Source organism: Panthera tigris, chromosome B3 (assembly GCF_018350195.1).
Source record: "Panthera tigris isolate Pti1 chromosome B3, P.tigris_Pti1_mat1.1, whole genome shotgun sequence".
Classification (NCBI taxonomy): Eukaryota; Metazoa; Chordata; class Mammalia; order Carnivora; family Felidae; genus Panthera; species Panthera tigris.
Window position 1 is genome coordinate 140878298 of NC_056665.1, and position 19287 is coordinate 140897584.

At 49.2% G+C, this 19287-nt stretch overlaps 1 protein-coding gene across 2 annotated transcripts in view; it reads right to left on the reverse strand.

Moving 5' to 3' along the window:
• Positions 1–788: 788 nt before the first annotated feature.
• Positions 789–19287, reverse strand: part of SETD3 (SET domain containing 3, actin histidine methyltransferase) — an 80945-nt gene continuing 62446 nt past the window's right edge. Inside the window, exons 7-13 of one of the 2 annotated variants that reach the window (XM_042990504.1) lie at positions 18052–18110; positions 17019–17133; positions 11920–11994; positions 10771–10937; positions 9818–9903; positions 3271–3431; positions 789–2148 (exon numbers count right to left, since the gene is read on the reverse strand). In XM_042990504.1, coding sequence (XP_042846438.1) covers positions 1681–2148; positions 3271–3431; positions 9818–9903; positions 10771–10937; positions 11920–11994; positions 17019–17133; positions 18052–18110 — 1131 coding nt within the window. In that variant the 3' untranslated portion in view covers positions 789–1680. Of the gene's footprint in view, positions 2149–3270; positions 3432–9817; positions 9904–10770; positions 10938–11919; positions 11995–17018; positions 17134–18051; positions 18111–19287 lie in introns of those variants that run through there. The other variant, XR_006219083.1, reaches the window with a different exon arrangement.

Below are 19287 nucleotides of genomic sequence, written 5' to 3' on the forward strand. Positions count from 1 at the left end.
GTCATTGAAGTTCTAATCTCTGGGACCTCCCTATCCAGAGTAGAAAATGCCTCGAATACCACGGTGCTTCCTTGGGAAATAGGTGCGTTTTATAGGCTCTTCATACTTTTGGTAAAGGGTCTCAGATGCAAGGCTGATGGGGGAGTTCGCCACCACAGGTGTGCTTATTAATAAGCTGGAGTTGAGTTCGTACCAACAACGCACGAGAGTTCTAGGCGTCAGCGCTGATGAATGCTGCTAAGCACCTGTAAAGACGAAACCTGCCCCTCGCATTCAACGACCTCCTGAGCTCTGTAAGACTCCGGATCCTCGGTGCGGAATTAAGCAATTTATCTGCAGAGCCCTGTCTTCTCCAAGGAGAGACACAGACAATGTCCTGAAGACTACCTGTGCACAACAGTGTTTACCGAAACGGCCGGGTTATTTACACGGCGTTTTCCAAAAGAACTTAATTGTCAGGACCCCGGAGACAGCGTGAAAACCCGTAGTGGAGGAAGGCTGGCAACCTGTAACCCGGGAGCCAGTGGCCTTCAGGGGACGCTAGCCCGAGCCTTCACCTCCCCCACAACTTCAAGCGCTCCTTTGCTTGTGTCCGGCTCAGCCCCTCGCAGGCTGCAAAGGGGCTGACCTCAGGCCTCCCGCGCGACCCTGGGTCCCCGGGACAAGCAGAGCACTGGACATCGGGCACCGGGCAGCTTCCAAACAGCTCCGCGGATAAAGCAGGATGGTTTGCATCGGAGCTCAGTCCGAAGGGCCTGTCCCACTCCAAGGAAAGGAAGAGACAAAAGTATTAATCATGTTTTCCTTTTAATAAGGCTTTTTACTCAAAAGTGTAGCTTTGAAAATCTCTAGCTTGTGAAAACCGAAGAGCCGGGGAGCCGCCTTGCTGTGCACGCGGCCCCGGAGAGCTGAGGCCCCGCCGCCGCCACAGACCCTCCGTGACCGACGCGGGAAATCAAACGCACCACGTTAAAATCAGAGCCAACATTTAAAATGAGGAGGAGGATGCATGTCCTACGGTGATTCAAGGAGAGGGGGCAAGTTCTTCATACGGTAAAACCAAACACAAAAGGTAAACAAATCTTTAGAAATCACTAGGGCTGTGTGTGTGGTGTGTGTGTGTGTGTGTGTGTGTGTGTATTTATATAATTAGGATTATCACCAACATTTAAAACTATTAAAAATAAGGTTGCCACCTTAACCTTTCTTTCAGTACCGGGGCACTATTTTAGGAAAAAAAAAAAAGATGTCGCCCCGAACCTCGAGCTGCCAAACCTGGAGCCCGGCCGGCGCTGAGCACCCGGAACGCGTCACCCCATCCTGCTGGCAGGGGGCAGAGAGGCTGCAGCCGCGGCTGGCGGGGGGCCAGGCCCGCCAGAGCACGGCTGACGGCCGACCTGCGCGCGTCCCCGGGAAGAACACACGGGTGCCCACAGTGGGTCTACAGGGGCTGCCAAAGCACCCCTTGCCCGGTCTGCCGTCGAGGCCCGGCAACCTGTTTGTTTTGCCCAGAAGCAAGATGGCTATCTTAATCAAAAAGGGAAGCTAGATTTTTTTTAAATAACTTAAAAAAAAATCATTTTTATATAAAGCAGCAAAAACATATTTTCCTCTCTGCGGAAAGAAACAACGTGAACAAGGGAGCACGGCGACGCGACTGGACGGTCCACGAACTTCCGCTCAGCTCAGCTCGGTGCAGACGGCACCTCCGCGGGGCTGCTGCTCCCTGGCGCCCTCCGTGCCGTCTGCACAAGATTCTTTGGTGCCCTCGGCCGCTCTCCGGCTTTCCTCCCGATTTAAATTTTCCTTCTCCGCCCCCGTCCCGTTGGGGATAGAGTTCTCGCCGTTCACGAGCCCGTTCTCCATGGCCTTCGCCCCGCCCACGGCCTCGGCCAGGGTGAGGGCCTCTTGCGCGCCGGCCTCCTCCTCCAGGCTCCTCAAGGCCAAGGGCAGCCTGGCGCCCCCCGCGCCGCTCTCCTCGCACCGGGGCAGCGGGGCCCCCGCCTCCATCTGCTTGCGGTAGTACTTCCGGTTGGCGGCCGCGCTCTTCACCGCCTTCTCCAAAATCTCCTTTTCTCCTAAGCGCAGCTTGATGGCCATTGTTGCGCGCACAGAAAGGCTGTGGTTTTTCAAGAAGGCCTTGTCTTCCTGGCCAACGAAAAACAGCAAGATTAACTCTGAGGAGTCTAAATCGTCAAAAGTGTGGCGACAGAAGGCAGATCAGTTGCTGCCAGGGATGGGGGCACGAGGGAGGTGTTAGGGGTGACAGAAGGTTCTGGAACTTGACTGTGGTGGTGGCTGCAGGATTTGTGGGCTTCTAGCAGAACGTCCACGTTAGAAGTGTGGATTTTATTGTATTTATTTACTGATTTTTAACATGTATTTATTTTTGAGACAATGTGAGAGACAGAGCATGAGCCGCAGAGGGAGACACAGAATCTGGAACAGGCTCCAGGCTCCCAGCTGTCAGCACAGAGCCCGACGTGGGGCTCGAACCCACGAACCGCGAGATCATGACCTGAGCCAAAGTCGGACGCTCAACCGACTGAGCCACCCAGGCGCCCCGATTTTATTGTATTTAAATTCCACCCCGGTAAAATGACCTAAGATGAAAACGGTGAGCCTAAATCTCATGCCTGCTGCACCACATCTGACAGCGAGCTCGGCCGATTTTAGGAGGTGTTGTCTGTCCTGTGCACTGACGGCCCAGGGGGCTTGGCACCTGGTTGGGTGAATGTGAAATTAGGGACGCGAAGGTTAGCTTTAAAAGCACAAATGAAAACTCAGAATGACAGAAGAGTGGTGAAAAAATTTTTCAAATCTGTCTTCTTATCAACAGTGCTTTAATGCGATTCTTCTGGTAGGTATACATACGGTAAGTAGAAAAACCTTCGTAAGCTGAGTGACAAAGATCAGATGCCCAATGATCTTGCTAAAGAAAGTAATTGACAGGGGCGCCTGGGTGGCTCGGTCGGTTAAGTGTCCGACTTTGGCTCAGGTCATGATCTCGCGGTCTGTGAGTTCGAGTCCCACGTCGGGCTCTGTGCTGACAGCTCAGAGCCTGGAGCCTGTTTCGGATCCTCTGTCTCCCTCTCTCTCTGCCCCTCCCCTGTTCACGCTCTGTCTCTCTCTGTCTCAAAAATAAATAAACGTTAAAAAAAAAAATAAAAAAAAAAAAAAGAAAGTAATTGACATTTAGGAAGGAATCTCTCATCAGAAACCCTTAACAACATGACACAGCTCAACTCCTCATCTACGCGATCTAATTACCTCAATGGTTGTTTTGTAGGTTTTTAAAAGAAGCGAGGCTCGATCTTCAAGAAATGTCCAAAGTTTGACCTCATTGTCCCAGCTAACGGGATACTCGGAATTACCCAAGGTGAAGATTCTGTCTATAGCATTATCTCCCAGCAAATGTTCTTTCAATTCTTCTGCAAGAAACACAAACAGCCATCTGTTAGGGAAGAAACAGCACGGCTTCTCGGCTTCTCATTTAACAAGCAACCCACCTTGGAAAATATCTTCCCCAATGACATCGTTCTCCTGTGGCTGAAAGCTCTCCCTGATGGAGGGGGCCGGGCCGTGCTAGGCTCTCCAGGGTGAGTCAGGGCTAGGTTCGGGAGGGGTGTGTGTGTGTTGGGGGGGGTCCTCCTGATCTGGAGTCCGGACCAAGCCTTGGGGCAGCACTGTCGCTCGTTTTTATGGGGGACGCCGAGAGTTTTTACACAGTCTCACGAGATACATTTTAAGGACGAACTCTAGGGACACGGCCCTCATGCTGACGATACCCTTCTCACAAACCGTGAGCTCAGTCACACCCACGGGGTCAAAACGACATTTAGGTTGACAACGTAAATAGCAAAAACGCGTTAAATAGGACAACAATCCAGTGACCCTTCTCTGTGTCAGTCAGAATGGCGCTCATGCCAGTAGCTGACCTGACAAAGCTGTTTACCTCCTAACACGCAAACCCCGGGCTGAAAGAAGCAAGAGAATGGACTATAAAAACCTTAGTTCATGAAAAATGTGCCTAGATCCCTCCCTTGTCAGGAATTAAATAGAAATCACAAGTAAACACAAGTGAACATCTCAATTACCTTCAAATATATGTAAGAGGAGGAAAGAATTCAGCAACTGCTCTGAGCATTTCATCTCCTGGCACATTATCTTCAAAAGACCCAAATATGCCCGTCCTAGTCACGCTCAAGAAATATCCCCGTACTTCTTATGTAATTACGAGCCAGTATCTCTTTCAGAGCAAAATGCCCCACAGCTGTCACTCTTTACAATTCAAATTGGAGAACTTCTGCTGCCAGCAAACTGAACTTTTATTAGTATTAGTTAGAGGAATTCAAAGGATAATATAGCAATTGTCTTGACATGACAAGTTGTCTTTGACTAAAGAGAAACTACAGAGAATCATCGGACCTAAAATGATTCAAGCAGTTTGGTTCTTTGGTTTTTTTGAAGAAAACAGAAGTTAATCGAACGTTCAAAAAAGAAATTTATTAAGGTGCGTTTGTTAGCAAAAGGGCATGAGAAAATGCAGGATTTTTAGATTTCGGATCCTCCAGTTTATATTTTGGGTAAAGTGCTGACCGTTTAAGACGCGCTTCCTTGGTGCTAGACGTTTCTTTTCGGAAGCTCCCCCCAGTCCTCAGGTCGCCAGTTTTGATGGGTTCCTAAGCGCACGCACGTTCTGCCCTCCAAGCTGGCAAGCTGAGTGAGGGGCAGGAGCAGAGACTGGGGACTGCTGGCGACAGGACACCCCCAAGAGGGGACACACAACAGCGTCACCACGCGACCAAAGGCTTCAAGAGTAGGTTCCTCCCTACGCTTCCCTGCGGCCAACAAAGAACGCAGCCCTGACAGAGCCTCCGTGCCTTTCCCCAGCCACCACGGGAGTCACGTTAGGTCACCCCCGACGGCGACCGGTGCCCTCGCTCCTCAGCCTGGCTCCGTGTCAACCGCGGGTTCCTCCAGACCCCTGGACGACTAGTGTCTCTTCCACGGAGCGTGTTCTCTGCAAGCCAGCGGGAGCCACGTGGGATGCCCGGGGCGCAGGCCCTGCAGGGAGAAGAGCTGGTCCTGACTCGGGCCGCCGTCTGCCAGCTCAGGGCCACGTCACTCAATCCCTTGGAACCGGAGCTTCCACGTCAGTCAAGCGCGAAGCGCTACACCTCACAAGCCTGACGACAACTAACAGAACGTAGCATGGCGCCTGGCATACAGCAGGTGCTCACGCATTACAGGGATCAGCATCACTGTCATTTTTCTCAGTTATAAGTCTCCTCGGGATCGGAATGGTGACCTTCACCTTTATACCTCTTTACTGTACACGGGACAGGCCCATGGGAAACCCTTCACTGGTGTTCGCTAAACTGACTGATGAGCCACCACCAAAGGAAAACCTCGCTGGAAGTTGGGCCTTCGACAGTGCGGCCGCTTCTGAGGAACAAGCTCCATCCACCCCCCACCCCCACCCCCACCCCCGCCTTGGGTCCTGTGGTTGGGTGTCGAAATCACCTGTTTGGGGCCTAAGTTTCTTCCACGTCTGTCCTGACGTCAAAGCCTGGACTGGGCATCCAGACGTGAAAACAGGGGGCCGAGGACAGCAGAGCCCAGCAGACCCCACCACCGCGGGCCACAATTCACCTCTGCGGACCAGCCTGCCCTCTCCCCAGTGCCCGAACAGCCTTCTTCAGAGGAATGCTTGTTTGTTCAGTTAGGTGCTAACTCTCTCACTCACTTCTTCCTACTCAATCTGTTTTGCACGGGATCTGAGGTTGTTTACAACAGCAGACACACACACACTCACACGCACACACACACTTGCAAACGAAACTTCAGGGAAGGAAATAAGAAAGAGTAGAGCAAAAATAAATGATATAGAAGCGAAAAAAGAACAGATCAATGAAACCAGAAGCTGGTTGTTTGAAAAAACAAATAAAATTGAAAACCACTAGCCAGACTTAGCCAAAATAAAAGAAAGGACCCAAGTAAGTGAAATCACAAATGAGAGAGAGAAGAAATAACAAACCAACACCTTAAGAGAAATACAATCCTAAGAAGAGTATCGTGAAAAACTATATGCCCACAAAGTGGGCAATTTGGAAGAAACGGATAAATTCCTAGAAACATACAGATTAGTGAAACTAAAACAGAAAGAAATAGAAAATTTGAACAGACCCACAACCAGCAAAGAAACTGGGTCAGTAATCAAAAATCTCCCAACAAACAAGAGTCCAGGGCCAGACGGCTTCCCAGGCGAATTCTACCAAACATGTAATGAGTTAATACCTATAGACTATTCAAAAAATACAATAGGAAGGAAAACTTTCAAATCACAGAGGCCAGCATTACTGATACCTAAACCAGATAAAGGCACCACAAAAAAAAGAGCTACAGGCCAATATCCCTGATGAACTGGACGCAAAAATTCTTAATAAAATACTAGCAAACCGAATCCCACAGTCCACCCCGATCAAGTGGGATTCGTTCCTGGGTTGCGGGGGCAGTTCCGTGTTTGCAAATCAATAACGTGATGCGCCGCATCACTAGAAGAAAGGAGAAGAACCGCATGACCCTCTCAACAGATGCAGGGAAAACACTGGCAAAGTGCTAATGGCCATTCAGGATAAAAACCCTCAACAAAGCAGGTTAGAGGAACCCAATAAAGTCCATATATGAAAACCCCACAGCCAGTGTCATCCTCAATGGGCAAAAACCGAGATCTTTCCCTCTGCAGTCTGGAAGACAACACGGATGTCCGCTCTCGCCACTGCTCTTCCCCAGAAGACTAGAAGCGCTAGCCTCAGCAATCAGACAACAAAAAGAAATAAAAGGCATCCAAATCAGCAAAGAAGAAGTAAAGCTTTCACTATTTTCAGATGACAGGATACTATATACAGAAAACCCAAAAGACTCCACTAAAAACTATTAGAACTGATGCACGAATTCAGTTAAGTTGCAGGATACAAAATCAATGTGCAGAAATCAGATGGATTTTGATACTCCAATAATGAAGCAGCACGGTGAGAAATTGAGGAATTCACCCATTCACAACTGCACCAAAAACAATAAGATACTTAGGAATAAACCTAACCAAAGAGGTGAAAGGTCTGTACTGTGAAAACTATAAAACACTGATGAAAGAAACTGAAGATGACACAAAGAAACGGAGAAACATTCCGTGCTCACGGAAGAATAAATATCGTAAAAATGTCCATACAACCCAAAGCAATCCACACATTTAATGCAATCCCTATCAAAATACCAACAGCATTTTTCACAGAACTAGAACAAACAATCCCAAAATTCGTATGAAACCATAAAAGACCCCAAATAGCCCAAGTAATCTGGAAAAAGAAAAACAAAGCTGTAAGCATCACAATTCTGGACTTCAAGTTATATTACAAAGCTGTATTGATCAAAACAGTATGGTACTCACACAAATACAGATACACAGATCCACGGAATAGACTAGAAAACCCAGAAATGAATCCATAACTATATGGTCAATTAGTCTTTGACAAAGCAGGAAAGGATACCCACGGGAAAAAAACAGTCTCTTCAACCAATGGTGTTGGGAGAACCGGACAGCAACATGCCGAAGAATGAACCTGGACCACGTTCTTACACCATACACAAAAATAAGTTCAAAACGGATGAAAGCCCTAACTGGGAGACCTGAAATCATTAAAATCGGAGAGAACACAAGCAGTAACCTCTTTGACACTGGCCATGGCAACTTCTTACTAGATATGTCTGCTGAGGCAAGGGAAATAAAAGCAAAAATAAACTATTGAGAATTCATGAAAATAAAAAGCTTCTGCACAGCAAAGGAAACCATCAACAAAGCTAAAAAGCAACCTATGGAATGGGAGAAGATATTTGCAAATGATATATCTGATAAGGGTCAGTATCCAAAATCTATAAAGAACTTAAAAAACTCAACGTGCAAAAAACAAACGATCCGATTAAGAAATGGGTAGAGAACATGAACAGACATTTCTCCAAAGAAGACATCCAGGTGGCCAACAGACACATAAAAAGTTGCTCAACATCGCTCATCATCAGAGAAATAAATATCAAAACTACAATGAGAGATCACCTCGCGCCTGTCGAAATGGCTAAAATCAACAACACAGGAAATAACGGGTGTCGGTGAGGCTGCAGAGAAAGGGGAATTCTCACGCACTGTTGGCGGGAATGCAAATTGGTGCAGCCACTCTGGAGGCCAGTATAGAGGTTCCTCAAGAAACAAAAAATAGATGTACCCGATGATCCATCAATTGCACTACTAGGTATCTATCCAAAGAATACAAAAATACAGGGGCACCTGGATGGCTCAGTCAGCTGAGCGTCCAACTCTTGATTTTGGCTCAGGTCATCATCTCACAGTCGGTCATGAGTTCAAGCCCCATGTCGGGCTCTGCACTGAGCATGGAGCCTGCCTGGGATTCTCTCTCTCTTGCTCACGCACACACACTCTCTCTCTCTCTCTCTCTCAAAAATAAATAAACAAACATTAAAAAGAAATTAAAAATACGACTTCAAAGGGATACATACACCCTGAGGTTTAGCAGCACTACCAACAATAGGCAAATTATGGAGACAGCCCAAAAGCCCATCGACCGATGAATGGATAAAGATGTGGTGTATATATATATATTAGGATATTACTCAGCCACAAGAAAGAATGAAATCCTGGCATTTGCAATGATGTGGATGGAACTAGAATGTATTATGCTAAGTGAAGTCAGTCAGTCAGAGAAAGGCAAATATCCTATGATCTCACTCATATGTGGAATTAAACAACAACAACACAAAGGGGAAAAAGTGTGTGTGGGGGGGGAACCAGAAAACAGACTCTTAACAATAGAGAACTAACAGGGTTGCTGGAGAGGAGGTGGGGGGGGAGGGATGGGCTAAATGGGGGATGGGCACTGAGGAAGGCACTTGTTGGGATGAGCCCTGGGTGTTGCACGTACATGATGAATCACTGCATTCTACACCCTTAACTAGTATTAAACCGCTGGTTAACTAACTGGAATTTAAATAAAAACTAAAAACAAAACACACAAAAACAGTAAAAGCGAAGCCTTAGAACTATGGGATTGGGCCTACTGGGGTGGGGGTGGGGGGACACTTTCAGACCAAACACGAAAACGCAAGCACAATCAGTCAGGATAAGAAAGGCCAAACGTCTGAGCTTAAGCAAACATAAGAGTAGATGCTGAATACGGGCATTTAACTCTTTCTCTGCCTGAAGGGAGAGGCTGCGGACAAGAACATTTTGTGATGCAAACAGGGTCGTCTTCAGTGTTAACCTGACAGGAAGCCTGACGTTAGGAAGCCTGCCAGCAATCTCGCATCTCAAAAGCAGAGTCGGCCAGCCAGGGAGGTCCCGTGGCCCACGAATGCCACGCTGACCACATGACTTCGGGGGGGACTCCCAGGTCCGTGCACTGTGCGGGAATACGGCTGTCTGCGGAACGAGCACATCAAAAACTCCCCTCCACAAACACAGAATTCTGATGCAGTTACAGGATCCCAGATGTTTTTTCTTCCAGTGCAGTAGAGAATTAGTTGTTTATTACAAATGAATATTGACAACACATCAAGGACTTAATAAAACACTTCCAGGGTAAAACGGATCAACTTCTTTCTCCAATGTTGCCCTCCCGCCTCCCCCGAGAAAACGCTCTAGTTTTAAACAATTTTATCTTGAATCTGCATCACTATGCTTTACACTTGATGCATTTTTTAAAAAGTCAACATCTTTTTTTTTTTTTTTCCTCCTGAAATGATTTACCTTCAGTCATGCAGAATACGCGGAGAAAAGCCAGGAGCTGGGCAGAGACGGGCGGCTCGGTAAAATGCAGCGCAAACACACTGGAACTGACAAAGGCAGAAGCATTAGTCGCCCTGCCTGGGCACCTGCCCTCAGCAACTGAGAGCCCTTCACTCCACACTCGGGGAGGGCGGCCGCCCTCGAGGGGCGCTGACCCGCGTGACTCATCCCGACCCCTCACCCGAGGCGCGCAAATGTTGCTTTCAGTGCCTGCAAAGTGCAGAAGGTAGGGCCTCTCTCGGGGGATGGCAGTCACCGCCCCATCGGCAGTTTCTAAAAGCCTTAATCTCAGGGCGCGTGTGCCAGCCAAGAGAATTAAGTGTGCCCACGGTTCTTAAAAAATGTTAACAATAATTTATGTTGAGTTCACATTTTAATCATTAATCAAATATTGACAAGTTCAATAAAAAAAGGCCTGGTTAATCCATTTTCATTAAGAATGGTTCCTCCATTCCCGGGAGAACTAATAAATCATAATTCTTGGCTTCTTTATCATTTTGCACCTCAAATGCGAGAGAATCTTCAAGAATTTAACCAGAAATTCTTGAAATCACTAGGGATCATGACTTCATTACAGAAACTAATGGTGGCAAAGAATTAAATGAAACAAATTGATCCGGGTCATTAACCTTTTCAAGGTGAAAGACACTAATGATCCACAGTATTTATTTAACTTAATGAGGAGTTCAGGCCGTGTCCCCTGGAAGGGACCACGAGCGCCCTCAACGACGCTGACGTTTATCTGAAAACGCCCGTAAGTCTCCACGCGTCCCGGTCTAAATCTGCTGTGCAGGAGGGATGCAGACACGGGGACAGACCACTCTAGAGAAGTTCTACTGACACACCAACGAAACACTGTGCAAGTGGAAATGCTTCTAGGCGCGCAGGGGAGAGCCGGGCGTCTCTGTACGTACGTGGGGATGCCGGCGCGGGCCAGGACCTCGGCCTTCATGGCGTACAGTCGGTCACTCTTACTCACTCCCAGCTTTATTTTCACTCTGTCGTGTGAATTATTGTCAAAGAAAAAACCACTGTGGATCACAAACTCTGCATTTGACCGAGTGCCATAAAAAATGTAAATCTGAGATGCAGTAAAGAAAAAAATAAAGGGATATAAAAGAAATTTAACATCATTCTCAATACAGAGCAGGGCAAAGGATCAGTTCTCACATGTTCAACTGGACGTCACACCGCACACACAAAACAGCCCTCACGTGATCTCCTGCAGCCCCAGCAAGGCGTGCAGTTCCCCCTTCCCCAAACCGGCTGAGATGGGCCAGGAAGGGCGTCCGCTCCCGCCACCGCGTGGGCCTGCCTGGTTCACAGGGGAGCCCCGGCCGGGGCGCGCACTGCCCCTTCTCCGTCCCCGGGACGGCGAGACCGGCCGGCACGTTATGACTGCACATGGCGGTTCGTCACAGTCCCCCCGCCTCCTTCCACTACAAGGGTCTCTTCTGGAACAAGAGTTTCAGGCCGTGTCTGTCAGAAACTCATTTCCAGTTCCTGTGGCAACTCTGCACCCCGCAGGGGGTCTCTAACTCTTCTGCGGGAAGGGAAAGGGAAGGGCCGACCGGCTTCGTTAGACTCGCATCGCTCATTTTGTCTCAGCTGGGGCGTCAATGGTCGACATCAGTTCTGCTTTCTGGGGTTAACCGCTCGGTCCTGAGACCGAGGGGTGGAAAGCAGGCATTCAGGGATGCATATTTTCAAACTCACCGAAAGGCTTACCCCTGCCCCCACCCAAATCATGAGATGAAATCTGCAGATTAAAGTGGAAAGATGTACGGTGCCCGAGTCCCTTGATTTTGCCACTTAAATAAATTGCAAATATGAGGTCAACTGTGCAAATAATTGCACTTGAATCTGTTTTCTCCGTGGACCCAAAGCACAGTACACGTTTCTTACGGCTTCAGGTCTCGAGACGTACTCCCCAGACGGTCCTAAATCCAAATCCCTAATTTTGTGCCCGAGCTAAATCCCTTTTTAAACTTGTCAACACAACGCGAGCTCTGTGCCCACCGGCCGGCCCCCGGTCCGCGAGCCGGTGCGTGAGCGCCGCCCACCTGCTCTCCAGCCCGGAAGTCCTGCAGGGCCACACACTCACATCGGTCGTCTTCCAGGTTGTAGCCGGTGGTGATCTAGGCGGGGTGGAAGGGGACAACTGTGAGCACGGAGGGGTGCGGTGCCCTCGCTCGCGAGGGTCTGCTTTGGCAGTCAGAAGATAGAAGGCAGCCGAAGGTACCTAAAAGGGCGCCTTCTGCATGCGCTACAAAACTGACAAACAACTTCTTGGTTATTGTAATCAGTTCTATTTACACCAGAAATTCTTACACAAGATTCCATACATGGAGTGAGGGAAGGACCTGACTCTTCGGAAAATACAGTGGACAGAGTGTCCCTCGTTGGTCTCAAGCAAGCGTCACCATTCGTCCCAAAGCGAGCCCCACGGACGGAAGCAGGGTCTCCTGGAGAGCACGAGCTGACTCCAAATGACTCCAAATACCGTTCCTCTCACCTCTGGCCGCTAAGAAACTAACGTGTGTCTTCCATCGGGTAAACAACCGGGGGAAAAGGAAAGCCTGATTCTAAACTATGTACTTATTTTACTCTGAAATTAGAGAAATTGAAACTTTCAGATAAGCAAAGGGAAAATCAAACAACTTAGCTGTGGTCTATCTTTCTGCTGAGCACTGTATGTAAGCATCTCTAAGGCCATTACAAGTAAGTACCCCAGACCCGGTCCCAGGCCAGAAACCCACATCTCGCCCCCCGCACCCAAGCCTGTCCCATCCTGGGGGGCCAGGCCACTTCACGTCCTGACACACAGGCCACAGAGGTGTTCTGGTGCCGCTACACGCCAGCACTTGAACTCCTGAATTAGCCTTCGGGTCCTTGCCTTCCTCATCACTCCCTGGCATGGCTGAGGTCCTAACCATCGGCAGCTGGCTTCAGATTCCAGCACTGTCCCTCCCGCATCCCTAGTGACATTACAGTGCTGGCCTCCTGTTTAAAACCTTTTGGTAGCGGGTGCCCGGGTGGCTCAGTCGGTTGGGCGTCCGACTTCGGCTCAGGTCATGAACTCGCGGTTTGTGGGTTCGAGCCCCACGTCGGGCTCTGTGCTGACAGCTCGGAGCCTAGAGCCTGCTTTGGAATCTGGGTCTCCCTCTCTCTCTGCTCTTCCCTGACTTGTGCTCTCTCTGTTATCTCAAAAATAAACAAATGTTAAAAAACATTAAAAAAAAAACCAAAAAAACAAAAACCTATTGGTGGCCATCCACCTTACCTACAGGCAGAAATCCAAATTCTTGAGCGAGGCCGGTTTACGGGGAGGCCCACGTCCCCCTGGGGCCCCTGACCTGCCACTCGCCTGCCACGCCCGGCCACTCTCCCACCTCCTTCATGCCTGGAGCTACCTTTCGCTCCCGTTTTGCCTGAGCCCTGGCTTCTTTGGGGACACTGCCTCTCATCCTACCCAACCCCCCTGTACTCCCAGAGTCCCTGTACTGTCACCCTCCCACCCAACACCCACCCCCAGCAGCAGTCTGGAAGCTCCCATGTCAACCGTGTCCCCCGACACTGTCTCTGACAGAACTCACTGATGCGTGAGCCACTGGGATAAGAACAAGGCCCCCAATTTACACGAAAAGCTCCTTATCGGAAGTCTGTCCTTTAGAGCGGCCCCCGATCTCTTAGACGGTCTGTAATTATTCATTAATTCCTTTGATCTCTTCATTTTGTCCTGGAGAATCAAAGTTCAACACCACTGCAAGTGCCACTTACTGAAAAAGGCATCAACAGCGTGGATCCAAAAACTGACTCCTGAGTCTAGGGAGTGACATCTGTAGGACGGAGGGCCACGTGACAACAATCTTTCAACCCAGGACCCCCAGAACCCGTGGTTTATGAACCGCATCATACTGCCACTCCGCAAAGACCAAGAGAAACACGAAAGCAACAAGAAATGAATGCAGCCAAGGAATCTGGCACATTTGCCCTCCCAGAACAGGTTCCACACTTGGTGAGATCAGCTCTGTGAGGTTCCTGCCCAAAGTCAAAATCACTTTTCTGACCTCACACGGGATTCTGAGAAGCATGGAGTAGGAACTGCCCACAGACCCCCAGCCCTGAAAGCCTGCGGCTCCATGGTATGGTTGCACAGGGACCTGGCAGGAGCATCACACAGCAGGAGGAAAGTCAGGGAAGCAGGAGGGATGGGGAAGGGCCAGCGATAAGCTGAAATAAACAGGCAGAAATACGGGAGACAGATAACGGGACAGGAGGCGAGCCTCACAGGAGGGGGAGCGTGGCGATGCCACACAGGGGACCCAGGGCAGCCTTCCTTGAGGAAGTCTGTGAGTGGTCTTTGGAGACATCTGACGAACATGTATTTCAGGCGCTGGGAAGAGCCCGTGCAAAGGCCCTGAGGTGGGCGTGTGCCAGTGTCTGAGGAAGCACAGGGGTCCAGACCTGTGTGTAGTGGGAGTACAATGGGGACACGTGGAGCGGGGAGCCTTGTCTGCTACTTACAAAAACCCGGGCTTTCATTTTGAGACTAGAAAAAAGCCTTGTGTAAATCTGAACGTTTTAGAGGTTTCAATACTCAAACAGACCTTGAGAGACAGCCTCTCTCGCTTCTGCTTGAACTTCCCAAGGCCCTTCCATCCTGACCAGGAGAGGCACACACTCAAATACAAGGGCTGCTTATTCCAACATGCTTCACCCACTGGAACGGACAAACCACTTGTTAGTGTTCTCCACACAAACGGCATAACCTCGAGAAAGGAACATTGCTGCTTACGTGAGTTCTGAACCAGTCGCCCAGAATTCGGAGCTACAGCATTTCTTCCAGTTTAACATGGTGTCCCATGAACTCGTCTAAACCTGTGTCTCCATGTGGCTAGGCAATCAGCTCACGCTTGCCACCACCTCAGGCCCGGGAACCCAGCCGGCCTTCTCTTTTCTCCCCCGTCTCCCTGCTGCTACTGCTTTGCAATTGCCGTCACGGGCTTGGCTCTCCCATCTCAGCTCCCACCACCAGGCTTTTGTCAGAAGCACAGAGCGTTGCTGGGTTACAGATGTCTACCTACTCCCTCGGCGAGCGTCAGAACAGACAGACAACGACCGTCAGGATAGACACACGCACAGAAGACAATCACCTGTCTGCGAAGCCAAAAGCCTTAATTTCGGGTCCCTTGCAACTTCACGGTGTTAAAACAGATTCTCACATTCTAGCAGACACAATTTCCCCTGAAGTCTTGTAATTGCAATCGAAAGCAGTTCAGCCAAGGTGTGGAGTGCGGGATGCAAGGGAAGCGGCCACCGTAAGAAAAAGCACCACCACCTTGTCGGAACCCTCTAGAGGTTAGCCCCGTATCGCCAGCTCTGTGATAGGACACGGACCTTATGAACCGCACTGGAGAAAACAGCGTTCGTGGTTGTCATCGACTCCTTATTTTCATCTTGAGATAAACGGACTTTTTCTTTTTTTTTTTTAAACTCTTGGAAAAAAGTGAATAGCTTAATCCCACTTATATGAAAGCAACACAAAAACTAGTGCGCACGTGAGTGTGCGAAGGGGCACAAATGCGCACCTGATGGAGGGAGAGATTCGCTCACAGACGGGCCCGGGGCCCGGGCTCTGGGTGCTGGCGGGGCAGGGAACCTCCACATCTCACGATTGCAAAGGCATCTCACTGGTTAACGGATTTTGTTTGCTTACCATAATGTGTGTACTTTTTCAAATTTTAGAAATGAGAAACCTCCAATGGTCAGTCAAGTCTGAGAACGAATGACCGAACCCAGGGAAACAAAAAGGAGAACGCTATAGTCAAACATTAAAAGCGTTTTGAAAACTTTGAAAACTTCCATCTGATAATCAGTTTAAAATAGCTCTGAAGGGGGGGGGGGGAACAGAAAAAGAATGAAAACTTTTATTCATTAATGAAAATAAATAAAGTATGCTGTCCCTTAATATGGCTAATTAAATCAAGCATATCTAAATGAAGGCAGAAATGTAATTATAGGAGTGAAACCATTCTTTCTGTACAATTTAAGAGTATTACTTGCTGCTAGACCTTCCCAAATTAGCACCGGGGTATTCCATCGTCAAGGATTTGGCTCGTGCTACATGTGTTCTGGCCATTTTGTGGAGTTAGATGTGCAATACTCATTGACAGCATATTTTAAGCCTATTTATAATCCTGCTAATAATCACAAAGAAAGCAGACGTTGAGGAAAGATGGACAAAAAAGTAAAACCAAGCCAGTATGCTAGGGCCATGCTGAAAAATTCAAAATACTCTCAAGTTGATCATATTTCCATATCCTGATACCAGGAAATGTCTCTCAGACAACCATCTCAGCACAGGGAGTGTGTCAGCCTCCGCTGTGGCTGGGGATCCAAAGAATGCGGAGGGACAGGGAGCCGGCTTCCTAGGCTTCCTCCTTTTATGCGTCGCCATTAACAATCATCATAAAATTCCCCTGTTTTCTTAATGTCTCCTACCTGGGGCTTCCCACGCCTGGCGATGCCTACCCCACACTCAAGGCCAAGGGCCCAACGCCCCAGCGCCAGGGAAACCAGCCCCTTCTCCCGGACAAAGCAGGTTAGTAAGTGGGCCAGGGATGTGCCATCGTGTCAGGTGAAGGGAGAGGGAGTCAGAGAAGGCCCGTAACAGGGACTATAAGTCAGCAAAGAAAACAAGGACCGTAAAAGGAAAAACCAGAAAGAAGAAAGTTTTGGTTTTTTTCTTCAATAAATCGGCATTCTAAGGAGAGGAAGGAAAAGAAACCTTGGTTTGGTCTGTGGTTTAAAAAGATAAGAACACGAGTGTTTAGGCTGGAATTATGGCTTCGCAAATCAATGCAGTTCGCTGTGGTTTCTGAAAGCGGAGTAAGATTCTTGTCCCTGGTTTTCAGGATTAAGCAAACACCGAGAGAGAAAAACTGCAGCTTTTCTCGGCGGGAGGTCGGGGGCGGGGGGGGGGGGGGGGGGGGGGGGGGGGCGGGCGGGGAGGGTAGGTGGGAGGTGGGGGCTGACCGGCTGGTTCTGTTTGCTGCCTTTGGAGGGAGGCAGGAAGCTGGGCTGGTTTGCCGGTGGAATGTCCACACCACAGCCCCCACCCCCCAACCCCGCACGAAACACAACACAGAGGGGTCCTTACCAGGCCGTTGGTGTGATTGCACATATCCCACAAAGGAATCAGCGCCAGGGTCACCCGGGAACCGTCCTCCGTGGGAATTTGGTTTTGTCGCGTCATCACAGAAGAGACTGCCCACCTGTAACAATAGGAAGAGGTGGGTTACAGCAGGGACATCTCAGAGCCCGGTGCTGTCGTAACTCAACCAGAAACTATGGTTTGTCAGACTTCTCGCCAACCGTCAAAACTTTTTCCTGAGTATTACCGCAGGTGATGGCTGGCCTTCATCATCGTTTAAAATTAAATCTAAGGCTGAGGGGAGGAAGGGGGACCTAGAAGGGAAAAGGGGGGAGAGAGAGAGAGACAATCCGGGGTGAGGACTAAGCGGGGATGTTCCCGGGAGACAGAGTGTCTGGAAGGAGGGCCAGGAACAGAGATCTCCAGGCCTCTGGTCCTCGCAGTGGCCGAGAGCCTTGCCCCCCGGCCCACGCCACCCTCTATTTCCCGAACGCTGACTCTGCACCTGTATTAAGCCTCAGTGAGTGGCAAACGTAACTCCTTTCTGACCAGAAATCCTCTAGGAGATCGACAAAATGTGGCATGCTATTTTCTTATCACATGGCACAATTAAATCTTTTCGTTTTTCAAAAAAGTCCCCACTTTACGCCACAATATCTATGTAACACCAGGCGGGGGGGACCCTCACGACCACCCCACACTACATGTTAATCTCCAGTATCACGTGGCCACCTCAGCTAATCCCCGACCACCACAGGGTGAAGGCAACTTCCGCGTGGTTATTAAAATGCTGACCCTTACCCCAGCTGTCCATTAGAACCTCTGCAGGACGACCTGTCTGGGGGCCTGACATGGTCACAGCAGGTCACTTCTTAAGTACTTCCCATTTCCCAGACCCTCAGATCACTTAGGAACCACCCCCCAACACACACAGTACACAACATACACCCAAGATGCGTACACACAGTCCCCCCCCCCACATCCATTCCCCCGCCACACCCCAAAACACACACACAGGCACACACCCCACCCCACCAACCTGTAGTCCTCGTAAGTGAAAGCGTCCTTCAAGGGCAGTTTGTTGGCATGAGGATGGGTCTGGGAATTAGAAGTTTCAGAAAGCAGAGGTGAGAAGAGAAAAAGGGAAAACAGAAATCAGTCAGCAGAATTTCATTATTTAGCTGCCTAACAGATCCTAACAAGAGCCAAATGAAGCAGGAGGCGTCCAGCCGCGCTACTGAGGGATCATCATGCTATTATGCTCTCATACATCACTGTCAACTTAATTTCTTGTGCCCAGCAGCCGCCATAAATCTGCTTCTTCATATTTCGATACTAGAACCCACAGACACCACGCAAAAAGAAAACTGAAGGTGGACCGACTTTACAGAGAGGAAGGCAGGCGCCCCCACGCATGGGGTGTCTGATCCAAAGGGACACCGGGAGCCTCCAGAGTTAGGCGTCTGTCCTGGCTTTCCTCGTTTTCTTCTACCCGTGACACGCCGCACACCCCTGAGTGCAGCAAATCTCTTCTTATGTGGAGAAAAAGAACAATTAAAGGCACTCTAATAAATGGAAGGTTCTTTCATTTGTCTCCGACTTAAATCATTTGGATGGAAATCAACTTATGTGCAAATGAATCATATATGTGGTAAGTGCGGCTCAAGTGCAGAAAAATCAAGAAAGGTAGTTTTGTGCGGTTCTAAATTTTACAAACAAGACAAAGCTAAAATAGAGGCTGGCCTACTGAAATCTGACTCTTTTTTTTTTTCCTGGTCAGATGAACATTTGGTGAAAACATCTACCACTTGACGCTTAGGAGGACGTTTTATACGTCTCCTGATTCCTCATCCCAACGACCCCGCCTCGGACCCCGCGAGGGCTCAGCAACTTTGTCTCCATTAACAAATGAAAAGCTGCGACGGGATCATTTTAATCTCCGGTTTCAGTAACAGCCCGAGAGGCGGCCTGCAGTTCAGTGACCGAGGGAGCGCGCGGCGATCTCCGGTCAGGGAGCAGGGAGGCGCTGCTGGCGGGTCCCTGCAGCACTGTTAATGCGCGGAGCTCCGTGCAGCATGCGGTTTTTACTCTCGACGCATTAGCATGGCGAGTGCACGGCCATTTATCATCGCTCACTGTAATGTACTCGCTGGCACCGCGCGCAGGACAGTAGGGGATGAGGCAGAAGTGGCTCAAACCGTAAATCAATTAGAAAACAAAAGCTTGTGCTCCGTGCGCAATTTTAGGCAAATTATATATTACAAAAGGCTGCCAA